The sequence below is a fragment of the Seriola dumerili genome, unplaced genomic scaffold (genome assembly GCF_002260705.1).
Source record: "Seriola dumerili isolate Sdu_G_001 unplaced genomic scaffold, Sdu_1.0 BDQW01000024.1, whole genome shotgun sequence".
Taxonomy (NCBI): domain Eukaryota; kingdom Metazoa; phylum Chordata; class Actinopteri; order Carangiformes; family Carangidae; genus Seriola; species Seriola dumerili.
The window spans coordinates 1,010,263-1,020,987 of NW_019174279.1; the positions used below are offsets into that span (position 1 = coordinate 1,010,263).

Here is a 10,725-nt window from a genome sequence, read left to right on the forward strand (position 1 = left end):
CAGTTACAATGACTATTCTTTTAACAAGCAACATTCTCTTAAATACGCGATAATGTAGTAACATTTTAAATTGTTTAAGCTCACTGATATAAAAACACTCCAGTGCAGACGGCAGGGTGGCCCTCTGCTCTCCGTCTCTGTCCAACTTAGCAACACGTCCTGACTTCCTGTGAAGCTCCAGGCCACCCAGCGAAATGGCTGCGTTCCTGCGAGCTCGTAAATATGTTCGTTGTGTTGTCCGTTTCTCCGACCGTGAACTGTAAACGCTAGTGTTGACCGCTCGTGAAGATATAAAGAAAACCTGCCGGCCAAGCTGTCATGGTGGGTCACTGTGCTTTATACCTGTTAATCGTAGATGTTACGAGTTAGCCAGCTAGCTAGCTAACGTAGCTAACGTTACCTGCCTGTCTTTACCTGCACCTCACGGTGGTCGACGTGTCTCTTCAGGATTAACTCACAAATAGTTATCGAACCCTACAATTTCTGTGACATGAATTTAGCGACAAGTCCCTCAAATGAACGACATACTGGCATGAATTTGCAACAGATTCATTCTTAATTTAAGTTAACCTAGCGTTAAACTACACGGTCGTACACGTCTTCTGTGACCAGCAGCAACTTTGTATTTACATTGATCAAGTTTTCAGAGCTAATTTTTGATAAGCCGATCACAGTCAACAGTGGAAGTAGTCAGGTCCTTTAGTTCAGTAAAAGGTACGAATATAACACTAAAAATACTCCAAAAGTCCTGCATTTACTGCATATTACTCAAGTAAGGAAAATGTACTGAAAGTAAAATTACTCAATGCAGAAAAATGGCCCCTGTGATTGATATACAACTATATTTTAAGTTATGAATTATTATTAATGATGGATTAATGTGTAAACAGCATTCTATGTTCCAGCTGGTTGACGTGGATCGTATTTTATAACTAGTTTATATAAGGCTACCCTTAACGACTATTTCCATCATGGAATAATCTGCCGATTATTTTCTTGATTTTTCTTGAAAATAGTGAGAAGGGCACATTACTGTTACCTAGAGCTCAAAGTGATACCTTCAGATTTCTTGTTTTGTTAGCCTATATTTTATTGTAATTTTTTAAAATTATTACGAGGAAAACGCAATCAACTGATTGTTTCAGCTCTGCTTCTATATACATTTAGATAATTTATTCTTTAACAGCGCATTATATTTTATAAGATCCTCGTGTTTTGTATGTAAAATCTTAATCTCCATAATCTTTAAAGTAACTTGAAACTACACCTGTCAAATAAATGCAGTGTAGTGCAATGCAATGCAAATTTGTACTTAAGTACAGTACTTGGCTAACATTCTTTACATTCTGTACATTTGTTACATTCCCCAACTCATTGTAATGCAAGTACTCTCCTCTCCGCCTTATTTTCCACAACTAATACCTGTGTTTTTGACAGAAGTGATGGCAGTAAAGCAATAATGGAAAGATTCAGTGATTTCCTTGTATCATATGCACACCACCCGGTGTACACAGAACAATGTGTAATACAGATAATAAATAGAAAATGTGCATTAAAAAGGTTAAAAACAAAAAACTAAATTTGCAAAATAACCCAATACAACACAAAATATACTGCTTCACTGTTTTGTATAGGCTGAAGTAGAATCCAAAAGCTAAACCAATCCACAACCACAATGGTAACAGGTTTTGAGGACACACAGCTCCTGTGATGAATTGAAGTAATACTTCACTTCCTTCTTGTACAGGCTGAAGAAAATACAGATATTGGAGGTTCAATAGAGGATGAGGATGAAGGTTCAGATGACCCAAACCTTCAGGTGAGAAATGATTAATATTTTTAAGTCCAGGTTGTCTGTCTGTCCCTCTGTCCCTTTCTTGTGAACACAATATTCCAGTAATGCCTTGAGGGAATTTCTTCAAATTTGGCACAAACATTCATTTGGACACAACGATGAAATGATTAGATTTTGATGGCCAAAGCTCAAGGTCACAGTGACCTCACAAATCACATTTTTGGCCATATCTCAAATTCGTACGCTAATTATCACACAGTTAAACACAAATGCATAATTGGATAAAATGATGAAGTGATGACATTTTATATCCACATGGTCAAAGTTCAACTTCACTGTGACATCATAGTTTTCTGCAAAGACACTTCTGTCCATTGTTCAATGATGTAACTCAGGAAGGGGAGATTGTGAACATATTTCATGCAACTTGGCTGGTTGGCAGAGGCTTACAACCATGAGGCAGTATTTCTTCTTCTTTTCTAATATCTAAATTGTATTAATGGAAACTGCACTAATGTCTCAGCCAATCAGGATATGAGAGCAATATTTCTTTTCTCTGTTGTACTGTTTTATTATTTGATTCTAACTGTTGTTGTCATTTGTTTGTTGCTCTACTAAACTGTTAACAGGGTTTTGTGTTGAAAGAGCACACAATCTCACCCAACCTACCCTGTTACATTAATAATGGTTAAATGAATAATGTGCTCATGAAGACTTGGAATACATTTTTACATGGTTCTAATTTAGGAACAGTTCTTGATAAAACCCTGCTGTTATAGTAAACTGCAAACAATGAAGCTCAGGTCTATTTATCATTGTCTATTTCATTGAATTGCAGCTGGAGCTCAATGCATTCAGAGCCAAGTGGATGTCTGAACTGAAACCGAGCTGTGGAGCAAGTGGATTAAGTGACCGACTGCTGCGACCTAAAGGTCTGAAGAGGACACAAGACATTGCTCGGGAGGAGAAAGTAAGTTGTGAAATGATTTCTTCTGGTTCATTACTTCATGTATTGTAGAGTGTTGTTACTGAAATTGACAGAGCTATTCAATGACTGACATGAGTCATCTTCCCTCAGGCCACAGAGCTGTTCTTGAGAGCTGTGCAGGAAGAGCAGAATGGAGCTGTCTATGAGGGTGCGTTCACAAAATATACTCTATATCTAGTGATCAAAATCACCATTGAAAGGACAAAATGTTAGGTTAACCACAAAAACAGATTCTTTAGAAACTGACAGACATGCCATAGTTAATTGTGCTAAATACCACATTGTATCGGATGGTAAAATAATGCAGGCATTTACAACCATCAGTCATTGTCTTAGATGCAACTTAAATGATTTCAATAATTCAGAAGTTGTAGCCATTGACAGTAATAGAGCATGTTTGATATCCACCCATATAGTTTTCTAAATTCTGTATGAGAAACCAAAACGGAGGATTGCATTTCATTAGCACTTCAATTTAATTTCCCTTCTTTCTTTGCATAATTTGATGTCTGTACTTGCAGCCATCAAGTTCTATCGCATGGCTATGCAGCTTGTGCCTGACATTGAGTTTAAAATCAACTACAGTCGTCCTCCTGATGCAGACAGAGTTGGAGGAAACTAGTAAGCTGCTTTTAAGTTTTTGATATCTCTGTTGATTTACTAAATCTAAGTCAGTAGTGTTTCAGTGTGCAGTGAAAGGGCTGTGTTTTTTAAAATTATCATCTCTTTCATCTTTTTAAACACAAAAAATGAGTTGGTGTTCTGTGCAGACACTAAGAAGTGGTTGTTGCAACATTGCTTTTAAATTAAAGAGACAGTGCCTTATGAATTATATCTGTCACCTCATGAAAAAGTTAATGCTGCATCTTCTTCTCTCAGCTACATTTATGGCTGAGAGGACTATAATTGTGTGCCATATTAATTAAAGGGGTGCTGTATTAAAAGTAGAAATATTTTAAAGTTAATAGAGAAACAGAAGTTCACCCTTTTGAACAAAGCTGAACACCAAGAGCAAACACAGGCTTTTCCAATGCCCTTACTTATGTCTGAAAGGTGAATGATATAGTGTGCAAGCTTGTAGAAAGGGATACTCTCACTTTTCTTAACCTGAACATATCATGTCTCATTTTTGTAGCATGGAGGACAATGATGTTGATGGTGAGATTGAGGATCTACTTGCCTACTTTGAGCAGCAACTCACTCTGGAAAGCTCCTTTCCAAAGATCTGCACTCCTGAGTTGGAAATGACTCATATGCACATTTCAGGTAAAAATCTGTCATTTTATTAAATTGTAAACATGTCTAAAGTCATTACTAACTTGCATTCATTATAAGTGATTTATTTCCTGTTTTATCTGACTGCAGCCTTGCCGCGGGAAATCCTGATGTACATATTTCGTTGGGTTGTGTCGAGTGATCTGGACATGCGAGCCTTGGAGCAGCTCTCTTTGGTTTGCCGGGGGTTTTACATTTGTGCAAGGTCAGTCCAGCTGTCATAACAGATCAGATGTGTGACAGCTTGTTTGCCAACAGCTTGCTTTTCTCAGAGTTTGCCTCTCAAAATTGTTTACTTAGGATCGGGCAGTTAGGGATCTCATATTGTTGCTTCACAATAGATTAAGCGATTAAAAGCCAAGGTTCACTCAATCCTAATTTTTTTTGTTTTCACTTTTAATTTCTCTCCAGAGACCCTGAGATTTGGCGCTTAGCCTGTTTACGAGTGTGGGGGCGGAACTGCACCAAACTTGTACCCTTCAAATCCTGGAGGGAGATGTTTCTGCAAAGGCCACGTGTCCGTTTTGATGGTAATGAAGTAGTTCATTGGTTAGAAATCTAAGATGCTCTCATAGTTTATGAGACCAGTGCTGATATGTTATATTCTTCGGCCCATCAAAGTGTGCATCATAAATCCAGGTTCAAAACATTTTGAGTGCTTTTGTGACATACCTACTTACTCCTATCATACAGCACACTGCGGCCCCTTGCAGTGACAGGAGGTCTACAGCTATGTTTCAGCTATGGAGGCACCTGGGCATTTCAATCCATCACTGCAGAAATCTGAAAATGATGTGTGAAATTGCTGCTTTCATTGTGTTGGTTCTGTTGTGAACTGACTTTACTCAACACAACCATGGAAAATGCACTGATTTTGATGTTTTATGATACTCAGCCACACATACTGATATAATGATTTATCTATTAAAATGTCTCTGATTCAAGTTTTAACATAATTTTTATATACACAAAACACCGGTTCTAAAGCCAAATGTCTGAGATTACCAATTCCACAACTGGATAAATATTACCACCAAAAATATTATGGAACTGATTTTGATGTCACTTCTAAAAGTTAATACTGGCCAATGCTGCTGAAAATGTATTGATGAATTAATTTATTATCATTACTACACTTCACACCCACTTCACAGGTGTCTATATCAGCAAGACATCATACATTCGTCAAGGAGAGGAATCACTGGATGGATTTTACAGGGCTTGGCACCACGTTGAGTTCTACAGGTAGATGTTTTACTTTAATCATTATATTTTGATTACAATTTGAATAAAATTATCAGAGCTAAGTGTTGAATTTCTTATCAAAGATACCTCCGGTTCTTCCCGGATGGCCACGTCATCATGCTAACCACCCCTGAGGACCCTCTGGCTGTTGTCCCTCGCTTGCGCACTAGGAACACCAGGTCCACCTTCTCTGTTTTCTGCGAACTCGGCTAGAGTGGACGTCGCAACATCAGAAATAATTTTAAGTGTTGAGTCCCGCCACTTTGCTCATTTGTCGAATTGTGTTTTCATTTCACAGAATGGATTCTGTTCTGCTCGGTCATTTCCGTCTGTTACAGGAGACAGACAATCAAACCAAAGTTTTTGCTGTTGTCTGCAAGAAAAAGGAGGAGGTAAGAAAAATTTTGGGCGTTGTATGTTAAGATAAAGATATATGGGAAAGTGACCATTGCACATTCTTTAAAGCACTATAGATGAGGTTTTGTCTTGTTTACTGAGAATCTGTGTCAATTGACATTTTAAGAACGCCAGCAGACAATATACAACAATATGCAAATCAAATATAAATTAATTACCTAATTATGGAATCCCGTTTCCCCCAGGAAAAGAAAAAAACAACGGAAAGTAACCAAAAAAACAAAAAACAAATACTATCTCATACTCATAATTTCGATTTACAGTATTTTTAGTATTTTGCTGAAATGGGCCTCAAACTTACAATTCAGAAGATAGGAAAGAAATATTGTCACTTGAAAGGTGTTAACATACTTGCACCTGTGTTGGGCTCGTCAAAACTACTCAAATTGATAAGGACAGCTACGACTCAGTGTAGTAAAAATTTTCATATGAATTGTTGCACTACTCCTTAACTAGTAAAGTCACTGTGGCATGCTACTGAGTAACACATGATTGAATTCAGATTTCAAGTAAAACTCCATCAGTCAGTTTACGGCTCGGTTTGCAATCTGTATTATGTTTGTTTTTGTTTTTTTTAACAGAAAGCGACCGAGTTTCAAAGGAATCGGTTCTGCAGGCGGAACCCAGCTCCGGAGGCTGAACACACCTTCCACGTGGGACTGCATTTGTCCTCTGGGGGGCGTCAGAGTTTCAGTAAGCTGGTGTGGATCCATCATTCCTGCCACATCACCTATAAGTGAGTACCAGTGGTTGTGGAAAAGACAAATTATTTCCCTATTTGTTTCAAAATTGACATTAAGTATGTTTTTAGGCTGACTGGGGAAACGGTTGTCACAGCGTTTGACCTGGACACGATGTACACACCCTTCCTCTTTGCACGTGTGAAGAGTTACACTGCATTCTCTGAGCAGCCTCTTTAAGCAGCGTGGAGACCTGCACATGATCCCACGAAGACCACAGCAAAAGTTCAAACAACATTTTAACAAAATGCATATTCCTTAGCCTGTTTAATTTGTGCTGCAGCTGGATTATCATGTTAATATACAGTTCGATCCCTCATGTTTCCTACTAACGAGCATGTTACGTTACAGGTTTACATAATAGAATACTACTTATTTTCTGATTTCAGAAATTATGGTAATGTGCTGAGAGCTAAAATAATTAGCAACCTTTCCCACCTGTTCCAAGCAATGAATGTTCATACAGTTTTTGTTTCATGGTGCACTTTCTCCCTCAAATAAACAGTGGTGAAAAGAATATGCTCTTATAATTTAATTTGTTTTAAATGTAATGACCTGTATGGAGAAATACTACATAGAAAGACGCTAGGTCAATGTTGGAACATGTTTAAGCAAAAATAAAATATCAGCCTCAGGGTAGTGATGTGCAACCAGGCAGGTTATCTTTGAGACGTACCTAACAATTCTTCAGTATGTAATGTTCACTCATGGCTTTAGAAAAAATGATACATCTCGGTAAAATGATAGACATCCTATTACACAACCTCAGTAAAAAGACATTGCAGATGTGATTTCAGACTTCAACATCATTTGTCTTGCTGAGGACACACAGGGGTATAATCCACGTATTACATTTTCTGGGAACCAAGCGCGGACAGATCAAACAGGATTTGCAGAGGAAAAAAAATAAATAAATGTGGAAGTTGTATTGGATTAGGCTAAAATGATTTGTGGCTTGTTGACTTTAGTTGGTTTTTCAAAATATTCTAAAGAAACTAGTCGTTTGCAAATCCTAAATTAACATGATAAGTAATACCTCAAATAAGTTGTTTCTAAACAGCTGTTGCTGCTTTTGGTATTAGTTCATAGGAAAGGAAGCAAATGTGTGACAAAATCAGAGAATAAATAAAAAATAAAATAAAATGCTGAGAGGCGAAATCAAAAGAACAATTATAAATGTAGATGTTCTTATTTACAGCTTCTAGTTTGAGTTGATTTTTCACATAATCCCTCTGTTTTTATGCTGTTACTTTCACTAATCCTGTTGAATTTTCATCTGTCACAGAGCCAAAGCACCCTACAAATATTACACTGCAATTCATTTACAAACGTGCAGTACATTTAAATAGGGGGACTTGAAATTAATGGTCATCCACTCTGAACGATGCAGTCATTTAAAAATACAGTAATTCATGATTCATCAGACACGTGGAAATCTACTCATGTTAGCATGATAAATATGGATATGACTGAAAGAACTTGAGATAATGGCGCACATGGTGGTTTTTACTGTAAATGTTTTTTTAGGTTACACTCACATACAGTACAGTGGGAGAATAGTACTGAAATGAAGTGAGAGGTTATGAACTTAAATCCTCCTGAAAACCACCTGCCTGAAACGAAATAGTTACTGTGGGACAAAACTGTTTAAAGCCGTCATGTGCTGGATGTGACATAGACACGTAGACAACCTGTAAACCTCCTGTAGTCATGCTAAAGAGAGAGTACAAGTCTGACACATCAGTTAAATCTAAAAAAACAAAAATACATCAATGCTACTGTGCTGCTGTTTTCAGGGAAAAACCTCAACACCATCAGTCCCCCCTCTCTGTCTCCCTCAGGCCATGGCCTCTGTAAAATGAGTGAGTAAGGCATTGTTTGCATAGTGGCTGGCCAGCCGACACGCCACCAAAGCTCACAAACAGTTGCTCTGTCCTCCAAATGTGAGCTGTGTGTGTGACACACAGTATTCCAGTGCATCAAGTCTGCACACAGCACTGATGAGGAGGAGCTCGTAGTGATACCACTTAAGTGGAAAGGACTGAGGAGAGCAAAGGTGGGGGCATGTGTCAATGTAGATCACTGGCTCAACATTTTGACGGGAGAGACAGAAATCACTGAAGTCGCTTAGTCAAAGCAGGTGTCAGGAGAAGAGCGGCTTCAGGCAAATCTGTTTCTTGTTGCTTCCATGGAAGGCCAGTGTCTTGTTTCTGTCACCCAGGGAGCTCAGCAACAGTTCACCAGCCATGTGTCCTTACTATACCAGACGAAATGAACTAAACCTGATCCACATCGGGTTTACAGTCAACATTAGACTATTATTCCCAAGAATGACAAATTCCTCAGGCCTTGGCCTTATCACTACAAAGGTCATGAAAAGCTGGGAGCTGGTATCAGAACTATTTTCCTTGGGAAAAGGTTCATGTGTAAATGAAAACTGCAGGTTAGGACCCCTTCACTGTGGCCTCACGTCTTCTCTCTGAAGTCAAACATGGTCGCTCACAAAATCCTAATTTCAGCTTCAACTTCAATCCAAAGCAATCAAGTAAAACACATGAAAGAAACAGAGAACATTAGTGTTTTTATTTGGCCAATTTACAGTATGACATTTTAATTGGAACTATGAAGCTGCTGTCATTTCTATAAAGAAATATAATGATTTGAAGCTTTTCAGCACTGTTGTTTGAGTCACTGCTGTTGTCATTATGCCAGTATTTTACCTGCCAATCTATATATTTTTTCTGTTAGCAAAATTATTTTCACCAGTCAGTGGATGATGACACTGACTGGACCAGTAGCTACATGAACTACATTAAGACCTGTTAGCACTACAGCAGTACTACAAAAGATGGGTTTTCCAAGGCTTAGGAGCAAAAACTCAAATGAATACTAACATTTCTTCATTTCTAAGTATTGAAGTAGCAACATAGGAGAAAGGCTCTGGAAGTATCTTTCAGGGGAAACTTGTGTTAATAATTTTAGTATTCAATATCATAGTCTTCAATGTGTGACAATCCAAAACTACTATATTTGGAGAGCATCTATCCTCTTCTAACGTTTTCCTTCACTATATAGAACCTGTATTATATCTGATTTGTTTACAACATTTGAAAAAAAAAACAAAAAAAAACTCTTCTATAGAAACACATAATACTTCATCACCTGAGAACCAAAGTAGGAATGGACTTTACAAATCCAACTAAATATTTGAAATATTTGTTGACACTTTCATTCAAAAAGCTTCTCTAAACAAATTTTTTAATACTCTGATAAAGCAAAGTTGATATTAGAGTATATTTTGCTCATCAGAGCCAGTTTGGAAAAAAGAATCTGATTTGCATCATATTCACTAAAATTCATAAGTCAACTGCCATGCAGTGGTTTTAGCTAAATGCTAAAGTCAGCATGTTAACATGCTTAACTATGCCTTAACATGCTGATGTTTAGCAGGTATAATATTCAACACCTTTGTTTAGCATGTTAGCATGCTAACATAGCATAAAACACAAAGCATGGCTGATAAATGTTGTCCCAAACCATTGAATTAATACAATTAAAATTCAAAATATTTATGAGGCTCAATGAACTCTCAACTCTTTTGCCCTACAGGGGCAATATTATTTGTAGTGTTTACATCATTTTCAAGGAAGGAAAACCAGCAGGTTTACAATCTGTTTGTTTTTAATGTTACAGTGAGTAAAGCATGAGTCAAAGCGTATTAACCCACATTTACCGCAGATTTCAAAAATGTAACCATTTATTTTAACAGTTTATAAAATGTAATATCTCATACCTGTATGCTTCTTTGGCCTTTATCAGTTGGGGAGTAATTTAATGCTAATGCCAATCCTGCCCTTGAATATGTAAACCCTGTTACCTTCAGTGCTGACACCTTGTACAACAGATGAACTGTACCAATGATGAAGTGTAGCTAGAAATTTAAAATAAAATTTTAAATTTCTGAGTAGATGCGGTTCATGCTTGTTAAACCAGCTTTGTGTTATTGGCCTGAGAACCAGATTTATCATGCAGAGAAACTGTAGCCTTTGTATGTATTATTCAGATTTTAACAATCATTTCCGATGCAGTGAACAGTGAATGTAGGTCACCTATACATTTGAGCAACATGTCATGCTCATTCAATGGTTAAGGCCATACAGCATCTCATTAAATTGAATCAGCATGGTAGAGCGACGCAGCAGTGCACCATAGCGAGGGTGTCGCATTAACAGTTCACAATTCAAACATCTTTGTACCTTTTTGTT

The 10,725-nt window shown here is 37.5% G+C and overlaps 1 protein-coding gene across 1 annotated transcript; it reads left to right on the forward strand.

Moving 5' to 3' along the window:
• The first annotated feature begins 173 nt into the window (after positions 1-173).
• fbxo9 (F-box protein 9) lies at positions 174-6,977 on the forward strand. The gene is made up of 13 exons (XM_022763082.1): positions 174-321; positions 1,748-1,819; positions 2,634-2,765; positions 2,874-2,931; positions 3,305-3,404; positions 3,919-4,049; positions 4,149-4,263; positions 4,470-4,588; positions 5,213-5,303; positions 5,387-5,482; positions 5,602-5,695; positions 6,302-6,456; positions 6,532-6,977. The coding sequence occupies exons 1-13, from the start codon at positions 319-321 to the stop codon at positions 6,638-6,640; spliced, it is 1,275 nt and encodes a 424-aa protein (XP_022618803.1). The 5' UTR covers positions 174-318; the 3' UTR covers positions 6,641-6,977.
• Positions 6,978-10,725: the final 3,748 nt, after the last annotated feature.

Excerpts from the sequence above, each read along its gene's own strand:
- fbxo9 (XM_022763082.1), top strand. Across the intron at positions 2,932-3,304 it reads GAATGGAGCTGTCTATGAGG|CCATCAAGTTCTATCGCATG; the intron begins GTGCGTTCACAA and ends CTGTACTTGCAG. Across the intron at positions 4,050-4,148 it reads GACTCATATGCACATTTCAG|CCTTGCCGCGGGAAATCCTG; the intron begins GTAAAAATCTGT and ends ATCTGACTGCAG.